The 21,621-nt window shown below is 41.2% G+C and overlaps 1 protein-coding gene across 4 annotated transcripts in view; it reads right to left on the reverse strand.

Moving 5' to 3' along the window:
* nlrc5 (NLR family, CARD domain containing 5) overlaps nt 1–21,621 on the reverse strand; it is a 39,871-nt gene that overhangs the window by 16,618 nt on the left and 1,632 nt on the right. For 2 of the 4 annotated variants that reach the window (XM_080436993.1, XM_080436990.1), the window contains exons 2-28: nt 19,771–20,108; nt 16,582–16,632; nt 13,769–13,855; nt 12,413–12,598; nt 11,571–11,725; nt 11,279–11,410; nt 10,636–10,957; nt 9,181–9,739; nt 7,971–8,130; nt 7,702–7,829; nt 7,095–7,317; nt 6,715–6,944; nt 6,509–6,592; nt 6,267–6,350; nt 6,052–6,135; nt 5,486–5,575; nt 5,228–5,278; nt 4,990–5,019; nt 4,672–4,755; nt 3,048–3,128; nt 2,692–2,781; nt 2,455–2,532; nt 2,079–2,162; nt 1,891–1,974; nt 500–589; nt 231–278; nt 102–128 (exon numbers count right to left, since the gene is read on the reverse strand). In XM_080436993.1, coding sequence (XP_080293119.1) covers nt 102–128; nt 231–278; nt 500–589; nt 1,891–1,974; nt 2,079–2,162; nt 2,455–2,532; nt 2,692–2,781; nt 3,048–3,128; nt 4,672–4,755; nt 4,990–5,019; nt 5,228–5,278; nt 5,486–5,575; nt 6,052–6,135; nt 6,267–6,350; nt 6,509–6,592; nt 6,715–6,944; nt 7,095–7,317; nt 7,702–7,829; nt 7,971–8,130; nt 9,181–9,739; nt 10,636–10,957; nt 11,279–11,410; nt 11,571–11,725; nt 12,413–12,598; nt 13,769–13,855; nt 16,582–16,632; nt 19,771–20,092 — 3,644 coding nt within the window. In that variant the 5' untranslated portion in view covers nt 20,093–20,108. The remainder of the gene's footprint in view (nt 1–101; nt 129–230; nt 279–499; nt 590–1,890; nt 1,975–2,078; nt 2,163–2,454; nt 2,533–2,691; nt 2,782–3,047; nt 3,129–4,671; nt 4,756–4,989; nt 5,020–5,227; nt 5,279–5,485; nt 5,576–6,051; nt 6,136–6,266; nt 6,351–6,508; nt 6,593–6,714; nt 6,945–7,094; nt 7,318–7,701; nt 7,830–7,970; nt 8,131–9,180; nt 9,740–10,635; nt 10,958–11,278; nt 11,411–11,570; nt 11,726–12,412; nt 12,599–13,768; nt 13,856–16,581; nt 16,633–19,770; nt 20,109–21,621) is intronic. The other 2 variants (XM_080436991.1, XM_080436992.1) reach the window with 2 other exon arrangements.

The following is a 21,621-nucleotide window of genomic DNA, read 5'->3' on the forward strand; positions in this document are numbered from 1 at the left end:
TGGCTGGCATTAGGCAAACTTGCACCCTGCGTCTATTTGCCAACCTTAAACTAGACTAGAGGCTAAAGTGTACAAATGCATTAATTTAACCGTCAACCTACCTGAACTCCTTGAGCTGCTCTTCTTCACTGAAAAATGGTAGAGAGTTACTGACCGATTGGTGGATGATTGTGTCAACAGAGGTTTATAATTTAAATGTGCCAAAGACTTCCTTTAGAGGCTGGTGGTACCTTTTGATAGGACAGAATGTGAGGATCACCTGGTCTCTGCCTCTGTCACAGGTAGAAGATAGATAATGGGTGTTTATTAGATCAATTATAGTGTCCAACCCGACTTCAAAACACTCTTGTTCAGGTATGTCTTATATACGCCATTCAAAGAGCAGGGCACTTATTTTTTCCACACAGTTCATATACAGAGACTGTCTGACAAGTGATGTGTTAATAACAACACCATAGTTATTCTGGTCTTTACACTCAGAAGAAACACAGATAAGTACCTGATGGCAACACCTGTCAGATTGTGATGGGAGCAGAGAGCACCTGACAGCATAACGACTCCCTCCATGGTAATATTATTCTCACTGACTCTGAAATACAGAAAGAGAGAGAGAGAGTGCCTTGGCCTAAAACATCTGATTTCAAATCATACTGAGGGAAAAACTCTCTCCAAACCAACAATGAACTATAAAAATACAGGAATTATAACTTTCAGTCACCCCTATTCTCCTGCACAGACATTGTTTTTGGAATAATAAGCCGATTTCCAAAGTATTTTCAATTCAAACGTTCAGGTGATAAACCCACCTTAAAATTATCTGTTTCTCCACATTGATATGGATGTTTGAATTCTGTTCATGAAACAATCTTTTCTCCAGTAACTATTTTCAGCTGAACTTTTCAAATCAATCTGTGCCTTCAACTGCATAAAACACAACAGTAACTAGAAAAAGTGCTCCTCGGAGCACAGGTCTCCGCCAGGTCAGGTACGTTATTGTGGCCTCCTGGTGGCGCTATAATAGGCCAATGTGAAAAGGGTGCCATTTATTCTTAGGTCTTTCACGGCAATCAGACACTGCATTCATGATTTGAGGCATTTTGTTCCAAAAATGTGTTTTGCTAAATTAGACCTGCTGGTGGCGCTATAACAGGCCAATGTGAAAAGGGTGGCATTTCTTCCTCGGCCTAGTGGGAATGTGCGTGTGAAAATTCACGGAAATCACAAGCTGCGTGCATAGTTTGAGGCTTTTTGTTCAAAACGGACCAATCCTGCAAACTTTGGAAGCCAACCATAGGCAATGAGGATGGAATATGGGAAATCGGACAGATTTGTGTTGATCACATGACTATAGAGATACTGTGAACCGATTTGCATGACGTTTGGATAAAATCTGTAGGAGTAATGTAAAAAAAAAAGGGTTTTGCACAAATCGGCCTCCTGGTGGCGCTATAACAGGCCCATGTGAAAATTGGGGTAGAGGTTCTGAATTGGCATCCAGGGAGTGTGTGTGCACAGTTTCGGAGCGACCGGGCCAACGGTGCCAGAGATTAGCTGGTAACACACAGACAGCACACACAGACCGACAGACGGACGGACGGACGGACGGACAGGGGCGAAAACATACTCTCTCGCCATGCCTTTCGGCCTGGCGGAGACAATAAGTTAAATTGTACTTGATTAATGGACTAAGTAAGTAAATAAGTAAGTCCTCTCGCTCTTATGCAATTCACAGTTCATATTGCAATTTTGACATATTTTTTGATTAATTAGTCATCCCTAGAATAAACCATGAACAAATAATGAATATCCTCCACCAATCACAATTCAGGGCTATGCTCAAAACTCTGGGCTTTGTAGACTTTGAAGTCAGGCCTTTTAACTGAGTCTTACATGATCTGCTGGATGTTGGGGAGAGCAGGCAAGATGTCCAACAGCCTCTTCAGACCCTTATTTCCAAGTGTGTTACGGGACAAACTGATGAAAAAGTGTTGGGTAAGGTTAGTATACAGACTGAAAAATGTTATGTGTGCGCGTGCAATGCGTGCATGCATGTGTGTACAATACAATGTGTTTCTTACTCAATCAGGGTGAGGTCAGAGGAAAGTCCCAAACATTCGCACACTCTCTTCAGGTTATCAGGAAGCAGACCGCAGCTACTGAGACTGAAAACGCATAATCATCATCATCATCATCATTTTTAAGATCAATCTCACATCATCAGTATACCATCTATCGCATCATTACAATCACTAATACAAGTCGTATGAACATCACCATGGGCATTGTTCATGTCAACTTTATAATCCATTCTCACCGTATCATCCATCATCATAATTATTCTGACACCTTGCATGATGGCTCTACATTCAGCTTACACTTTCCCCATTTGGAAACAATTACATTTCATAGATGCTACATTTAAAATAAATAATTTAGAAATCAATCAATACGAACCAGAGTTTCCTTATTTCTGGCCTTGATTTGTCCGTCCGTCCTGAAAACACTACAGACGCATGGTCTGGTCTCTGCAGTCTGGCAGAAGAATCACAGTTAGCGATGCTCATTTTTTCATTTTCCATTGCAGTGTGTGTGTGTGTGTGTGTGTGTGTGTGTGTGTGTGTGTGTGTGTGTGTGTGTGTGTGTGTGTGTGTGTGTGTGTGTGTGTGTGTGTGTGTGTGTGTGTGTGTTTACCTGACATTGAGCTGTGCCACAGTAGGACATGTAGATAGCAATGTGGTCAGCACTATCAAGCCATCCACTGTTAGACCGCTGTCATTCACACTGGGAAAGATAGATATCAATCAGTTCATTCTTGTGTGTTGTGTGTAAAGATTTTTTAATAGTTTTTTCAAACTTAATTTCCCCCCAAACAATAAAACTAACACAGATTAGAACTTTCTGACACAGCTTAGTGTGGCCTTGGCATGCCGTTGTATAGTATGATATGATATGGTATGTCATCATGGTACCAATTCTGCCAAAAGACAAATCCTGATGCCATATATAATTCATTATGCAGTAATGTAGAATGAATGTTTGAATCTTACATAATTTTTGTGACGTTGAGCCTGGGTACAAAATTGACCAATGTCCTTAGAGTCTCCACGTCCAACTGGCCTCCTGACAGACTGTGAAGCACACACACACACACACACACACACACACACACACACACACACACACACACACACACACACACACACACACACACACACACACACACACACACACACACACACACACACACACACACACAATAGGTCAGACATGTACAAAGTCCGGCCCGGGGGCCAATCATGGCATGAGGACAGATTTTATATATGGCCCGCGGCTTCCTGAAATTTATAATTTATGGCCCACCAGTTTCCACCATGTGAAATTCATACATTTAAGTTTGTGAGTGTATACCTGGGCAGATAGGCTATCTCTCAGTTATTTACATTTGTATTTGTGTAGAGACACACCTGGTTACATTTGGCTGCACTGCCATTTGAACAAAAGACAATTTATTGGACTATACATACCGTAAAGAAATGCAGTGCATAGATGTGAAAAAAGGCTGAATTGTTTTTGTTTTGTTCACAGCACAGATGAGTGGCTTACATTTAGTTATACGGCAAACAAAAGACTTGACATTGCACTGTTGTAATGTGATGCATGTATGTGACTTTGTTATGGTTCAAAGGTACATTAAAACAGGAGATGCAGACGGCCCTACGGTATTTTTATATTTTTAAATATTGCCCACTTTGAAAAAAGTATGGACACTCCTGAGATTGGTGGTAAAACTTTGATCTCTTTCAGGACTTAAAGACACACCACCACACCTTGTGTTCTTAGTAAGCATGTCCATGCACTGTAGTAGTAAATAGTAATACAAAGGGACACTGCCCATGGACACCATTTTAAAATCATTTGAGATGGAGTGGTTCATAGAATATGACTCAACTTCCAGCAAGCACTTGCTTGAACCTAACAGGATTTTTAAAAATAATTTCTTTGTTAATTTTTATTATTGCTATTATTATTTATTTGTTACAGTTAATTGGTGCTGCTTCTCTTTATTTATTATTATTAGCTTTCTTTTAATCATTATTGGTTATTATTACTGCTACAAAGCTGAGTTGAGGAACCAAAACTAAAGAATTTGACTCTTATATACTTATATATAATCTTGAACATAAATCTCAGAATAAGTTAATACTGTAGATTCATGTTAAACTGAGACCAGAGAAGGTGGGGCAGTGGATGTTTAGGTTCCACAATTAAGCAAAAGTAATGGAAAATTGCAAAAGTATGCTTCACAACTACGCAATTGTTAAACATATTTTAACTATTTGGACCATCTCCCTACCATTACCTGATTAATAACCAGAACATAGTACAACCAATCTCTCATCCATAAAGCTCACAGAGCCACAATAAAATCATCATTTGGCCATCCCCTATGGCCAAAGGCATTGATAACAAGCACAATGAGCAACAGACATTAAGGTTTTTTTAAGCCACCTAAAGTGGGTTCATTAGTAATAATCGTGTGATTATGATAATAATTAATTCATTATTAAGGAAAACAAATTATGTTCTGCTTTGTCTCTCTAGTCATAGTGAGACAAAGTCACCATGTAACAGAAGTTGTGTTGTGGTTATGTGGTTACCATGCTTACTTACTCCAAGAGAGAGAGGACAGGACACCGAGCCAGTAACTGACTTAGTCTTCGCATTTGTCCTTTTTTCCATGACTGGTTCAGCAAACTGGAAACATAATAATGATACTGAATCTCATGTAATAATTATAATAATAATGATAAAAATGAACATGGAGACATGAGAAATGGATTTCCAATGGACATGAATCCCGGTGAGGTACGTTTTTATACCAAATGATGAAGTAAACAATCACAATGGCAAGTTCCCAAGTCCAATTAAACATTACAGAACTCAAACCGTAAAGTTCAAAATCATTTGTTTATTGTCTTAATGGCTTACCTAACTGTTGGTCCAGAGTCATCTTTATGGCTACAAGGATGGATGGAGAGGGAAAGAGTGGGGTGGGGCATAGACAAGAGATACAATTGAGGGGTCTTGCTCAGGGACACTTGGACCCTCCACAGCCATGAAGCATTTAGACAGTACTTAATAACACTGACTGACTCCCATTGAAATGAGATATTAAATGCTTAATTACTTTTCCCATCAATTAGACAACACTAACAAACAAACTCACTTGCTCATGGCCAAATTCTGGGAGAAGGTTATGTTTATTTCCTTCATTCCACTGAAAGAAAAAAGGAAAATAATATTCTTATGGCAATATCTCCATCTCATTAATATTACATATATGTTGCTTTTCTATGCAGAATCAATTGAATGACTCCTGACTCCTTCAAAAGTAATGGAATATATAGGCCTACTGTTTATTTTTTGTCAGTATAGTAGTCAACTCTTTGGGAGTGCGTGCATGCGTGTGTGCATGAGGTCATACTCAGCATGGACTTGTTGTATGTTGCCACAGGAAGTCATCTTCTCTATGAGAGAGTAAACACCCTTCAGAGAGCTGCTGTTTCGACCCAGTCTGCAGGGAATATACACACATAATAATTCCTTTGGTTAACTAGCCTCTGGATGGAAAATGAGGGCAACATCTAATGCCTTGTGTTCATTTGTTTATCAGATACTCATAGTCGTATTGGTTCACAAAGACAATGGCACAATAGCATTTGATCAACACTTTAAGTTTAGAGATGAATATTATTCTCAATGAGGCACTGTTACGGCAAACGAAAGGGTATAGGTGGCATATAATGACGTATATTTTCAGTGAGGTTTACTGAGGTGTTAATTATGCCCGCCTTGCCACTTTAACTTTAGCATGTAACCGTAACCCCATAGAAAGACCCTGTGGAGTTGCATGGCAGCTCACCGGTCAGCACAAGCTTATTAACCTCTCCGTCTCTTTTTTATCATTCCTCTTACCCAGCCTTTATTGTCAAATAAAGGCTGGGTATGTGATAACATTTGGTAACACAGTCAGAAGAAGTGCACACTCACGCCACAGAGGCCAGGTTTGGTAGTTTGGTAAAGAGCTCAGCGAGGTCTCTGAACCCTGTGTCTGTCAGGTTGTTGTCACTCAGGCTGTCACAGAAGAAAAAAAAACGCAAAACACAAATTAATGGCACTGTGTATATCTTATGGCATTACAATCATCATCCCAGTAGAGGTATTATTATTACCATAGTGAGATACACATTACACAAATAACATACTTGATCTCAGTGATATTTGGACAGTTCTGCAGAGCTGAGGTGAGGCTAGCAGCTCCCACATCAGTGAGGCTGGCACCAGTAAACCTTGGAAAAGAGTACAATACACCATCAATCAGCCTGTCATCAAGAATGAAGACTCAATAATCTGATGTACTCACTCATTTACAATGTAAATCACTAAGGAGCAGTGTAATGATAATTGAGTGAAAATCAGTGATGTAAAGTAAAAACTGGGAACTTACTCAAGTTTTCTCAGTGTTGTCATTTTGGGAAAAGTGGAAGATAAGTTTTCTGCAAACTTGTCCTCATACTTGCGGCCACGAAAACTAAGGACACAAACAGTTTACTGACATTTACGTACGTATAATAATGTTCTGTAATTTAGATAAAACTGAGGTCTTGCAGGAAGAAATTAATGCAAGATATGTAAATATTTGTGTGTACTGACGTAAGGTTTTGACAGCTGGGCAGACCATCCAAGCATTCAAGCATTGAGCATGATCCAAAGTCCAAGCCAACATCCACATTCTTTGCTGATCGAACCACAAAGGCCAGCGCCTCCATATCACTTGGCGACAGCCAGATGTTCCTTAGCTCAAGGGTGGGTCTCACACTAACAACATCCTTGGCTAGCTGGCAGTCCTGCGTCTCCTGGACACAGTGGCAGAGCTCTAACACCTAGGATGGATGGACAGGGAAGGGAAGATGGATAGGGAGGGTTAATAGGTAGAGAGGATAGACAGACAGACAGACAGACAGACAGACAGACAGACAAAATCTTCATATCATAGAAATACTGTGGTTTAGAGTCACGCCCCTAGTCCCTACTTTTGGCCCGGTCAAGACGTTGCTGCCAGCTCGGGTTTTCAGCTGTTTCAGAACAAGGGCTTGTCTCTTCTCAACCCAATCTTGGGCTCCAGAACCCCTAGCTAACTGAACCAAGGCCAGGGTACAAGTTGTGGAAGCCAAGCCACACATGAACAGGTGCAGAGAGTCAGTGAAGACCATCTTTGGGTCTGATTTAGTGGTCCAACGAGACTTCAGGTTGAATCTGTGGATGGAATGAGACAGGGAAGGTAAATGCTGAAGGCTTAAAGGCCATGTTGCTGTGGAACGCTATTATAAATGTTATCCCAGTGACATTTAAAAGGATACTTCCTTGATAAGAGTTTGGGTTTTTAGGACCAAAGCCTGAGAGGGCACAATTTTAATGTGTTTAAACTTTTTTTCAGTTTCAGTGCAAAACACATTCAGGTTTCAGGTTAAAGTTTTTGTCTGTATGCCATTTTGACAGATTTTGATTTGATTAGTTACTTATAAAGGGACTTTATGGCTAATGGCTTATGTTTCCAAGAAAGTGTAGCTTGCATGTTTTGTTTTCCCATCAATTCAGTTGAATCTGTTTAAAACAACCGTCTTGATTTCAACATCTTACCTCTTAAGCTGAGCGTCAGTGACATCATCACTGGTCATGATTCTGAGGGCACCTAGAAACTCCTGTAGTGTCAGATGAATGAAGCTATATGCATGGCCTGGTGTCCCATTTTTACATCTCAGTTCCACCTGAGAGAGGGAGAATGAGGCGACTTTAATTTAAACATCACCACATGAGGAGTGTCGCTCAACAGAAATGACACTTTTCTTCATTTTTAACAGAAAAAAATTCCACTAATGGTCCTTACACTAATAAGATGATTATTGTACCTGGACGAGGAGACCAGCCCTCATGGAGAACTCCAGAATATTCTGAGGAACATCTTGTTCCCTGAAGAGAAACCTGCCCTCCTCTAAACCTGTCCAGGCCAGCTGACACAGCTCAAACACCTCAGAGCGGTACCGACGAAGGTCAAAAGAAAACACTGTCCTGGATGCAGACAATGAAAGAAATGGTACATTCATCCATGAACATTGCCATCTAATGAAATATCTTAACTTCATAAAAGCACAGTCTAAGAGGGAAGTGAGAGGGAAGATGTATAAGACAGTAGTGAGTCAAGCCATGCTGTACAGCTTGGAAACGATGGCATTGACGAAAAGACAGGAGGTGCAGGTGGAGGTGGCAGAGGAGGATCAGCCCAGGTTACAAGGTTTGGGGATAAAACAAGAGAGGCGAATTTGAGATGGTTTGGACATGTGCAGAGAAGGGAAGAGGGGTACATTGGGAGAAGGATGTTGAAGATTGAGCTGCCAGGCAAGAGAAGAGGAGGAAGACGAAAGAGGAGGTTTATGGATGCGGTGAGAGAGGACATGCAGGTGGCTAGAGTGACTGAGGAAGATGCAGAGAACAGAAGGAGATGGAAACAGATGCTCCAGTGTAGTGACCCCTGATGGAAATTAGTCGAAAGAGGAAGAAGAAGAAGAAGAAGAAGAAGAAGAAGAAGAAGAAGAAAGCTCATTAAAACATACTAATTGTCAGAAATTAACTGTATCTGTAATTTGTCCAGACTAATAGTCTGGGTAACTCAGACTTAAAAAAGTGATGTTATTGTGCATGTTGGCACACTGGAAATACTCTGCTAACTAAATGGAATAGAACCTTAATTAGTATCATTGATATGTGAAGGACGTAACATTACACAGCTTTGTCAAAATGGCTGCAGTGAAAAATATCTATTAACAGGCACAACGGATGTCATTAAGATTCACCTGTCCAGTCTTTTTAATAGAAACGATACAAATTAAAACGGCTAGAACATAAAATCAATCTTCAATCGTTTAATGCAGCAGTCCCCAATATAGTGGACGCATTTCAGCCAAAAGACAGAGCTCTGTCTGCTTGAGTGCTGAAGAAGGCCGCCTTGGCTATAACACATCCACTATACCGTATCAGGGACAGCTGCATTAAACTATTGAGAAGATACATGTTGTACAATGTTGTGCAATTACAACACCCAGGTAAAGACCAATGCTGCACCTCTGTTCAGGTTCTGTGCTTGCAGGCCAGTCGCCTGTCATCTTCCGTCCTCCATCAGCTTTAGTTCCTGGGACTTGGCTCAGAAACGCCCAGAGAACAGTGAGGTAGGCCTGCGTGCGACTCTCGGGCATCTGGGTTGAGGAGGATGGAGGGTCAAGGATCATCTCTGCTCCTTCTCCTCCCCCAACTGTACCATTCATCGCCACGTTTTCATTTTCTTCTCCTGACTCTGCTCTTCTTTTTCGACTGACTCCTCCAATGCCCTGCCGCCTTCGTCCTCCTTCTCCACATGGCAGTTTTCGCTCTCTACCTCCTTCGTTTTTGCCTCCTTCTCCCTCTTTTGTTTCTCCCCCCCTTTCTCCTCCTTCTTCTCTCCCTCCACTTCTTCTTGCATCAACTTCTCTTCCTGCTGCTCCTTCTGTCCCTCGCAGCAGCAGGTGTTCCACACAGACACAGCTGATGTTGCAGAGAGCAGGGAGGGAGGACATGGCCAGGAGGTGGCGACTAGAAAGAAGTAGGTCCACCGCCTGCTCCATGAGGGCTTTGTTCTTTGTGTGACCTGTCAAGATGAAGATTAACGCAGGTCCAAATGAAAATATTGTACCGTCTCACGGTTTGTTTAAAGCTGGAGTCAATAGCAATAGATATTTAAAAAATCACACCCAGTGTGAAGTGGGCGGTGTGGTCACAGTGGTCATCACAGTGACGGAAGAAGTGATGGAAGAAGTGATGGAAGAAACCATAACTTAAAAAAAACAAATTTATGGGTTTTATGGTTTCTTATATAGGGCTATGCACATGTGTCATGTTTCCCTAGCCAATCACAGTCTTGAATAGACTGTGATTGGCCAATCACGGTGCCACTATGTACAGGGTTAGGGGGGTACATTTGTGGCCAATCACAGCGCAGGATTTGGTGTGCAAATATCCAAACCTCACATATAGGCGGTTTCACCGCCCAAAAAATGCATTTGGATATTGTCCACTCGGTAGAGCTCTTCATGGGTCCAAAATGACAGACCCGAACCCTGATTGACCCATTACATTTGTTACAAAATCCGATTGGCTCACAATATATCACATCGCGATGTGTTGTGAGCTTGTAGATTGCCTATTTTCGCTATTTATTTTTTTGCTATTTTAAAGCAATTTCACAAAAGGGGTACACAGCCAAAGACTATGACTATTTGGGGGTCCTTGGCAAGGAAAAAAGGAGCTTTGCCTTCTGGCTCATCTCTCTTTTTGTCACAACAGTGCGGTACAGTGGGACCTACAGTACTAGTAGGCACCCTACTAATTATTCTTTAACCAGAGATTATGTTCGGACTACATTTACCAAATAAGCTACCCACCAAGCAAATCACATTTACAGAAATTCCACTGCAGTGCACCTGTGAAAACGGCCTCTTTAAAATAAAGTAACAGCTACAGTCATGAATGAATGCAATCTTTCACCTCTTATCCGGAAGTAGTTCTCGACATACTGCTTGATCTCACTTTGGCTCCATTCCAGCAGCATCCCAACATTATCTACCACGTCTTCCAAGTCCATGATGTCACGTGCACGACAGGTGACCACCAAAGTGCATCCTGGGAGAATCTTCCGACTTAGCAATCCTAAAATGAATTCTGCAACAGGCATGGGGCTTTGCAGGTCCTTTGAGGCTCTGTTCTCCTGTGTGTTTCCAACAGCGATCTTACTGTGGAATTCATCATAGCCATCAAGTACCCAGCAGCTTTGTTCTGGGTTGGAGGAGAGGTACTCCATTACTGCAGCCTGTTCAAACACACATCACAGAAGTAAATTACATTGTGTGATTGACAAAGATGTTAAAATTCCAAATTATCCTTAAACAATATATTGGCAGAATTAACTGTACTAGATCACATCCTTATTGCTTGAATGTTGGATAATCCCACAAGCAACGCCTGCTGAATTCTGCAGCCAAATAAGACTCTGGAAGTCTGCATGAAATTCTTCATGCAGACTTAATGAATGCAAGGGGAATGCAAAGGGAAGTCCAGACATTTGGATTCAGCCTTACTATTTAATATCAAACGTACAAAGGGGAGGTATTGCCTTGGACAGCTACAGTACCTTTTCTTCATCGCCACCTACTGGAGGGAGGTAGTACTGGAACAGCAACTGGGACAGGGAGAGGGGCTGGGACAATAGGTTGAGTTGACGGAACTCCAGCAGGACAAAGAGCCAGGAAGACGGCATGGGACCCTGGAAGACAGGAGGTGAAGAAGAATGGGTGGGGGGGGGATTTGAGTAAGGTAAAGTGTAACTAAATTGTAAAATAAAGATTATAGCATTTATTTAATCTGAAAATAAAATTGTATCAAAATAACAACAGGCAAGATATCAAAGATAGCTGTGTACTCACCAGGCCCTGAGCCCACAGTTGTCCCATATAGGACATCAGCAGAGATTTCCCTGAGCCAGCCTGGCCCAGCAGAACTGTGACCTGACCAGAACTACCCTGAAGGAAGGACTCTAGTGTGATCCTGGTGTCCATTGACCCGACATATCCAACAGGATCTGAATAGTTGGGGGTGAGGAGGGTGGGTGGTTAAGAATTATATACAGTACATAGAACTTTGACTAGATTGTGTAGAAAGGTTTTTCAGGTTTTAGGGGCCAAGCCAAACTGTTTAGACGTAATATGTCTGCACATAGGTACTGCCTCTACTGCTGAATCCTTCCCTATTAATAATCTATCTATAAGTGTGTAATGCTCTGAGATGTATTAACAAGTTATTGTATAAATCCCCCTTCATCTAGCATCAGCCTGAGGTCAAAGTGTCCACTTGTTTGTTGTTTTCTATATTAAATGAACTTTGTATATTTTTTATTATGGTATTTTATTTCACTAACTCTAGTGTCCCTATTCTGTGGCCAACATTCGGCGTTGCCACGTGTTGTCAGCTTGTAGATCATTTGTCATTTGTGTAAACGTAAAATAGGTTACTTTGTATAGAGCCCTGGGGGACTCCGGGCAACTAAGTATAGCGGTTTAAGTTGTATTAATATTGTCTGTCAGGGACTGAGGGTGTAAATTAGCATTTTTTGCCAACTCCTACAGTATTTACAAAGCTTCCTAGCTGTACTTCATTGTACTGAATTAGAGTTCACTGTTCATTATGCTGTCCCTCTCAAATACATAAAAAATCGATCCTGAAAAGATGGTTGCCCACCCCTGCACAAGTCAGAGAAAATCATAGCAACCTGGGCTTCTGTTCCCCCAGTCTCCTGGTCCAGGCGTTTGGTCAGGCCTCTCCCGGGTTCTGAGCCGGGGTCTGACGCCAACCCATATGTCCTCCAGCTTCACCTCCTTTATCAGTCCAACTCGATGTCTCTTCCACTTCTTCAGCAGCAAACTCCTCACTGCATCTCTGTAGTGCACCCAGTGGTCTGGTTGTGCAATCGTAAGGTTGAAAAATATCAGTGGATATTATTTATTATTATTTTTTTAAAGACTTAAAGAAGTTATTGGTTTTCTACAGTCATGATTTCAAAACAACAATTTGAAGAGTACTATAACTTGATAGTATTCTTTTTATGATTCTTCTAAAATATAAGCCATCAATACTTGCTTTAAATGACAACTTTAGTTTTTTACAAGGGTTCTTTTATTAGTTTGTAATGACATTAAGTAAAAGATGAGTGTTAAAATGTATTAATTTATTGCTTTCTATTGTTTCTGCGATTTTTAACTGGGGGGCATTCGAGTAATTGGTAAAAAAGCACATTTTTTACACAATAAGCCGACTATTTTTGTCTCCACATCCGATTGCCGTGAAACTTTGCACGCACATCCTCACTAGGCCTAGGAAGAAATGCCACAGAATCCAGGGAAAAAAAGATGTTGATAGTCTGACCTACAGTTCAAGAGTTATAGGCCAAAATGTGAATCTGCCTGTTATAGTGCCACCATGAGGCTGATTTGTGGTGGTGGCATTTCTTCCTTGGCCTAGTGGGAATGTGCGTACGAAGTTTCACAGCCATTGGACGCTGCGTTCATGATTTGAGGCATTTTGGACAAAGCGACCATTCCTGCGCAAACTTTGGAAGCCAATCTTAGCCAATCAGGATGGAATATAATAAATCTGACAGATCTGTCTTGATCACATGACTATAGAAATACTGTGTACCGATTTGCGTGATGTTTGGACAAAATCTGTAGGAGTAATATTTAAAGAATGATTTTGCAAAACTCGGCCTCCTGGTGGCGCAATAACAGGCCGATGTGAAAAATTTGGGGCAGAGGTTCTGCCCTGGCTTCTATGCCTTTGGCCTCGCAGAGACAAAAATAGCCAGCTTATTGTGTAAAAGAATTGCATTTTTACCAATTACCCGAATGCTCCCCCCCCCCCAGTTAAAAATCGCGGAAGAAAGCAGTACATGGAAACATTTTAACAATGTCACTCATCTTTTAACTATTATCATTACAAACTAATAAAAGAACCCTTGTTGTAAAAAAAGAAGTTGTCCTTCAAGGTAAATTCAATATAAAATCATAAAGAGACCAATGCGATCATGCATACTGTAGTGTACTGTGTAATGAGGTTAACTGTGCTCTACCAATTCGAGGCCGTTTGCTTGCTTGCGGCTCTGAGAGGTGTGATGATGACTTCTCTCCCATTAGAGTGCTGTTATCCTCAAAACCATCTGCAGTACAGAAAATCAAAATGAAACAAGCAAATAGAGAACATGTCATCCCCCACCAGCTACAATTATAAATTGTGCAACTCCAAACTCTGGGTCTCGGTCTTGATCACAAACAGCAATCAAAGGTCTCTCTCTCTCATACAACATACAAAATGGACATGTATGAAAGGCCAATAAACAAAAAATACAATAAACACCTAGATGTGATTTAATATTTCATATGGTAGACACGGAACTTGCACACCCACTCATGAGCACACAGGAGGCCTACGTAGCCACAGGAAATGTGTCTTTGGTACTGGTAGCTGACATGAAATAATAGGCTGCATACATACTCAAAATGAGAATGTAAAACTACCAACCCCTTATCTTTACATACAATAGAATGTCAACTTAAAAACACAGTCAGGGCAGTGCGCACACATCTGTCAGGCTAGACGGCACTTCTGGTAATTTTTGCTAAGCTGTCACCAATGCCGGTACATCAATACTTTGGTACACAGAGCCAAAATGTTGTGTATTTGCCCCACTTTGGCATGGTGACTGACTAGCGTTATGTTCAGACCATCCAATGATACTGACAGTGTACCTTTGACAAAAAGAACAAGCTAACAATGCATTGCATCGTGACATGTTGGCTTGTAGATCAGTATGGAACTACGTATAAAATATGGTTAGCCAAGTAGCCAAGCCATCCAGACATAGTTCCACCGACCTGTACAAAACTTCCCTTTCAACCAGTGGCGTCCCCAGGATTTACATTTACCCCCCCCCCCCCCCCCATTACCCCCAAAAAAGACATTTCAACTCAATCGAAAATTGGCGATCGAAAACCGGCGAAAGTGGCCGTTTTCAAGATGTTTTGGCCATTATCTCTGGAACAGAAGGTCCAATTTGCTCAGTGCAAAGCTTGTATGCGTGACTTTGAGGACATTAAGCACACTATGACACCTTTTCGGGTTATTTGGGTTTTTTAGGGGAGGCGAGATCTTAGTTGGGCAGGCGAGCGCCTGCCCTGCCTCTACAGTGGGTACGCCACTGCTTTCAACACAGAGGATTTGACTGTGCAGCTATGTATCTAAACACCATTCACAAACCGTGCCTCACATGACTGTAGTCCTAGATGATGAATGGAAAGTTATGATTAACCCATTACGTTATGAGGCCTACAAATGCCTTCTAAATCAGTAGTTCTCAAACTTTTTCGTGCCAAGGAACCCCAAATTGATATGCATTTGACCGCAGACCCCCATCTGAAAATGTTTTGTGCCAGGGACCCCCAGAAGAGAAGATTTTTCAAAAATGTTAAAAAATAGCAGATGCACAAGCTCGCAGCACGGCACAAAGTGACACGCTGTGAGCTTGTATATCTGCTATTTTTCAATAGCCAATGCAAAAATCGACCGGTTTTAATGGGTTAACAAGATCTGTTGTTATGTTTCTCAGAAATGTCACCTCTGAGGTGATATCATCTGTTTCCCTGTTTCAACAATTACATTCACCTGTCCCTTGTTGATTAGATCTTCCTCGGCTTGACTACTGGTCACGGTGTGAGTCGTGTGACAGACGAACAAACACACTCATGCTCACATGTGCTCACTCACAGACAGAGGCCATTTCATAGTTCCCTTTCCACTTTCAATTATTGGGGAATACCAGGATACAATCTGCATACTCAAACACAGTATTCAGTTGAATAACTTGTTATATTCAAAAAGAAACCAAAAGCACTGAAGGGGAATTCCACAAACAACTAACCTTAACCTTCCCCTTTTCATTTAGTTTAGATTGTTTTTATTTGCCTCAACGCCAACTATCAAGAAATGTTAGTCTTTTTTGTTTGTTTACTAAACTCATACACTTGGGGCTCTATCTTGCACTTGCACAGCGCAAAATATGGACTTTGGTCTCTTAGCAACTAAGAGACCATGAGTTTAGTAAAGACTAGTACCTCACATTGCAAAATGTTAAGTGCATAACTCAGCTTCTTTGTGTTTTGGACATTTAAACACTAGGGTTTAGTACAAATACAAAATAGAGCCTATTAAGCGTTAACAGTATTTAAATATAATGCAGGCTTTCAATAGGGCTAATCTTTGTGTTGTGCACAGACAAATTACATCCAAACAAGTTCCTGGTTTAAAGTCCTAGACTGGCAAAGGAATCAATGCAAGGAGAGTAAATGAATAACACAACCGCACAAAAACTAGCACTTAGATCTTGATAAATGCACTCAATGCTCCTGTGATAATACAGTATATCAAACACTTAATTGTGTGCATGTGAGAGAAGATGCTTGATAGTCCTCCGGACCACTTTGCTATCTACATGTCCTGGCCTGCTGTGTGGTACAGCTCAATGTCAGACACACACACACACACGCACACACGCACACACGCACACACACACACACACACACACACACACACACACACACACACACACACACACACACACACACACACACACACACACACACAGAGCGGGTTAAAAGCGTGCAGATGGGAGTATTGCTGCAAAAATGTATTACACACTGTTCTCTCCACAACAGGAGACGACATTCATAACGGTAAGACTTCCGAGAGTGGTAAGACTTCCGTTATTACCACTCTCTTAAAACCACATTCTCTCTCTCATTGTGTCACTCTCATGCATGTACACATGCACACATACTGTAGGGTCTATTATACACACATATCACACTTAAATACTTAAATTGTAATTACCTGTGTCACTGGGATAATGTGGTTCACTGACTGGAAGATTAATTGTATCTGCTGGATGGACAGATGCACAGGCAGACGGATCAACAGATAAAATACATTCTGTGATATTGGCTAAATCACATACTATTACTATTAAATTAAAACTGAAATTGTGCCAAAGACACATTTTTGATTCCATGTTACATGATATATGACCACATGATATAACCCTACCCTCCTTATTCTGGGGGTGAACATTTGTCGAAAATGGTTTTAGCAAAAGCTGTGCAAGGCGACGCTTTGTGAGCTTGTGCCGTTTTCGGCAAAGAGCGAGTAGACCCCTGGGGGACCCCGCCACCTGGTCAATTAAGTATTTAGGGTTTAACCACTTAAACCATACTGTATATACTTAGTTGACCGGGGTCCGCCAGGACACATTACTCGGTCCACCTCTTTCTTTCCTCTAAAGAGGGCCATGTTTAATTTTGTTTTTATGTCTCGCATTTAACATGTACGTTTGATATAATTTTACTGTTTTGTTCTGTTAAGTTGTGCTTTATTGCTTTGTTTAATTGTTGTTTTTTGTCAGAAAAATCTGACCTCTTTGTTATCGCTGCTTGTCTGAAAAATAATAATAAAGAGATTTGTAAAAAAAAAAAAAAAAAAAGAGGGACATGTTTGGACAGCATCTCCTGTCATACTTAACACATCGGGTGCCAAACACGGTCTGAACCGTGTTTGCGCAGAGTAGCGGTCCGGTGCCGAACACGGTCCAGACCGTGAAATATGTCTTTTTGTTTTTTTCGTTTTTCTCCACACGGGCGGGGCTAGAGCAGCTCTGGGAGTACCCTTTGTGATCTTGAGAAGGATAGGCCAGATAGATCACCGGAAAAAAAAAACATGGCTGCCATCCACTTCCTGTCTATTTCCTTCTTTAAAACACCTATATCTCCGAATCTGTTTCCGGTGGGGAAAACCGGTCATGCGCGATCCCCCCCCATTGTAACTCGCGAGTGAAATGTTATCGTTCCAGGCTGTAGCCAGGGTCATCGCGCAACATGAATGGATGTTTTTTTTTACATGGATTTGCTCCTCGTGGAGTCTAGAGCTTTAAACAGCAAAGCGCAGTCAATGGGGAGAATGCTGGCACCCAACGTAAGTTGTTATGAAAAAATGCTGGCACCTGATGTGTTAAAGGGGAATTTTGGACCACGGTTTTCTTACCTTTTCTATGATGTTATGATATCTTAGGATGAATGGTACAGTAGAAACATTTCATAACTCCATCCCAGGTCCACCACAGCTTAAAACGTGCGCCAATAGACCTTGTGTTAGATCGTGTATTTTAATAGCTTTTTTTTTTTTTTTTTTTGTGAGCTCTGACGTTCATAGTGACAGAACACTATGGAGAAAAGAAAAAAAAGGGAAGTCTTGCTAGACGAGATTGAAATCTCAAGATTTCAATCTCCTCTTCTTTTTTTTGGGGTTGCATAGTGTTCTGTCACTATGAACATCAGATCTCACCCAAAAAAAAGCCATTAAAATCCTTACCTGATTATTTGCATTTAATGCTGAATCCTGCTGTGAAAAACCCAATAAACAAAGTAAAAAAAAAAAAAAAGCCATTAAAATCCTAAGATATCATAACATCATAGAAAACCGTGGTCCGAAATGCCCCTTTAAGTTGGGGGGGGGGGGGGGGGGCACGCGCGGAGTTGTCTGTCTGTCTGTCTATCAGTCCCTCCTGGTACACACAACACCACTGACCACTTTCTTAACACGCTGAGGAAGGGTGGCACCGAAACGCTATTAATTAAAAAGTAAGTTTGTTTTTTAACTGGCGGTCTTGACTTAGGGGGGCGAGATTGTGCGGTTGAGGGGCCTGGTACCAGTATGCTGAAGGTGCCTACAACCAGTAGCCTACTGCGCTCAGTGCGCTGGGAGATACAGCCTTCAGTGTGTATGCTCCATATATATGGAACGAATGTCAAGAAAAGTTGAAGTTAGATGTGCTTGTTTCTTTTGCTATTTTTTTAAAGATTTTTAGCTGACCTTATATTGGAAGAAGGCCTATTAATGCACCTCTGCTTGGTGTAATATTTGGTTTTAATATTTTTTTTAACCTTTTTATTTTATTATATTTATGTGTACCTTGTTGTCTATGTCATGTCTATAAAAACATTGTTGTAAATGTTCCTTTTGTACACAGGGCGCCTGTGTTGAAAAAGAAACCCTGGTCACTTATCTGTGCTGTATACTATACAAAAACATTTCCTTTTTTTGTAAATACAGTCCAATAAATTAAATAAAGCTAAATCAAACCAGGGGTGAGAAAGTCCCTACCAAAATAAATCTAATAAAAATAGCCTTTCTTTCACATCCAGAGACACAAGTTACAATCTGCCCAGGTTAATTTTAAACTTCAATGTTTGAATTTCACATACTATACTGGCCATAAATTATACATTTTAGGAAGGAAGCCGTGGGCCATATAAAATCTGCTATTGTGCCACGATTGGCTCCCAGGCCGGACTTTGAACATGTCTCTTTGCCGAAAATAGCCGATCTACAAGCTCATAATGTGTTGGGCCGCATTGTGAGCTTGTAGATCAGCTATTGTCGCTGAATGTTCGTCCCAAAATAGCAAAATATGAACACCAGGGTTCATGTGGTTAAGTGCTTAAAATACTTTTTGTATTCAATAGAGTACCAAAGTCCTGATGTGAAAACCCCCTGGAACATGGAAGTGATATTCCCATTCAAAACCCCATTTTCTTTTATTACATAATATAAGAACTGTGTTCCAAAAATCCAGTGTGCAGTGACTATGTCAGAGAGGTGGCTCTGTGTCGTTTATGATATTTAGTTATATTTATCATCTGTGTTTGGAGAAAATTTAAATAATTCTGCAGTGGTACCCGGAAGTAGCATTGGAAAACGATATTAGGAAATCAGGTGATTCACTGTCTCCATTGAAGCACGAGATTTTGTGATTTATTTTTCAGTGTGTGTTATTATTTAGTATGTTTGATGAAACAAACTTTTTTGGAACACATTTTTTATATTACGTGGTTTTAAAAAGGTCTATGGGATTTGGAATGGGAAAAAATGTTCTGTGATCTAGGGTGCATGATTTTTGACGTCAGACTTCGGTACATTACTCCGCCTGGGAAAAAGTCAAAGGTTGAGATGAAAAAAATTCACACTCACTGTGCTGTCCTGCAATTGACACGAGTCTGGACTCCAGGTGCATGGGCATGTTCTCACACAACATGCACACACTCTGCAGAAAGTTTCGGCAAATCGCAGCACTCGCGGTCTTGAAGTAGTCCAACATCACTCTTACTTGGTTATGCTGGGCTGGCGGTTGTACCAGTTCAGCCGGCCACCGAGCATCACTGGGCATCATGCCATACAACTTCGCCATGACCACAGGTGACTGGCCAGAAAGGATCTGGAGGAGTTCAGTGGATTCCTGAGCCAAGACCAAGTGAACATCTTCCTCCATTTCAGGGTCGACCTCCTCTTCCATCTTCAGTCTCCATCAGCTGGGCAAGAGATGCACACACACGCAATGTACATAAGTGTATGCACAAGCTCTCTCTCTCTCTCTCACACACACACACACTTTTATTTTTACTTTTCAGTTCAAAGTTTTAACCTTTAATTATCACCACGGCCAATGAATCCACGTTTGTGCAACTAATGCACACAACTTACAATCGATGGTTGAAATTGCATGTAGCTTCCATTTACCATCTCACAGGAATTTGCAAAACTAGGCCGGGCAGAGGACAAAATGTTTTCTTTTTACTTTTCTTTACCAATCAAACCCTAGCCCTGGCTAATAGGCTATGCATGTTAGATATAGGGACATTTTACCCATCGAACAATTGATGGCATCTCTCAGCACTATTAGACAGACAGTGAGGTCTAATGTGGTGTAAAGCAATCTGGGAACCCATCGCCAACTGAAAATGAAAAACAGCGCCCTCTGCTGTTTGTTCTATGTCTGTTGGCTCTGGGCGGACGATAACGTAACACCAGAGCACAAGGAAACCGGTGTTTGTGATGCGCCTTCAGCGCATCACTTCCGGTTGGTGCGACTATGTTTTCATTCCCACTAACAATATTTCTACACGGAACACTAACACCACTTCTCCCAGAGAACATGGATCGTTTTGGTTATAAGCCCACTTGTTTCTATGATGAAAGAGTAAGTTAAAATGTGAATATATTTCCGTGGTTTTGTCTGCTCCGCGGACGCTATTGTTAAATTAGTTTCGGTTTGTTTCGAGGGGGAAAGATCGACGGACATGTGAATCCCGCCCACTACATGTGATTGGGTAAAGCGCGGCCTACTTCCTGATCTGAATCAAGGAAATTAGAAAACAAGGAAGGGACAGCCTAGGGGGCTGGCCGACGCCATTGCTTGCATAGCAGACGCCATTGATGCTCATGGGAGCCAAAACTGGAACAGGAAGTTTGGTGAAATACTATGAAGTCTATGGCAGCCATCTGGATCAGCTTGTGAACAAACACTATTTCTGAACGATTGTGTCCTTTGTCAGATAATCGGTTCAGGAATATAAAAGAAGACATATCACAGGTTTTTATCCAATCAATTCGGATTTTTTTAGCACACTGTATAATTTTATTGAGGCATCTAAACAGCGGCATGTATCGTCCATAGACTGTAGGTCTATAGCCAGGTCTAGGAAAACAAGCCCAAAAGAAGCACCGGGGGCCAGGGGTCTTCAACGTTTTCCCAAACTGATGGGGAGATGGAGCAGGGACCCCCTACCTTACCTCGACCCCATATATTGTATAATTATGTATACAATTGTGTTTCATAATCATACATGTTATTGTGCATCAATACTAAGCTATTAAAAATAGTAGACAGATTAATATATTCGTGCTTTTATATTAAACATACATGTACAGGGTACAGTGAGTAGGGTGGCCGCACTGCCATTTATAAACATACCTTATTAACCGAGAACAACAATCTGTCAATTGCACAATAATCATGTATACAAGCTATTCAAAATGGACAGA

Source organism: Gymnoscopelus braueri, assembly GCF_963280865.1.
Source record: "Gymnoscopelus braueri genome assembly, chromosome: 9".
NCBI classification, from domain to species: Eukaryota; Metazoa; Chordata; class Actinopteri; order Myctophiformes; family Myctophidae; genus Gymnoscopelus; species Gymnoscopelus braueri.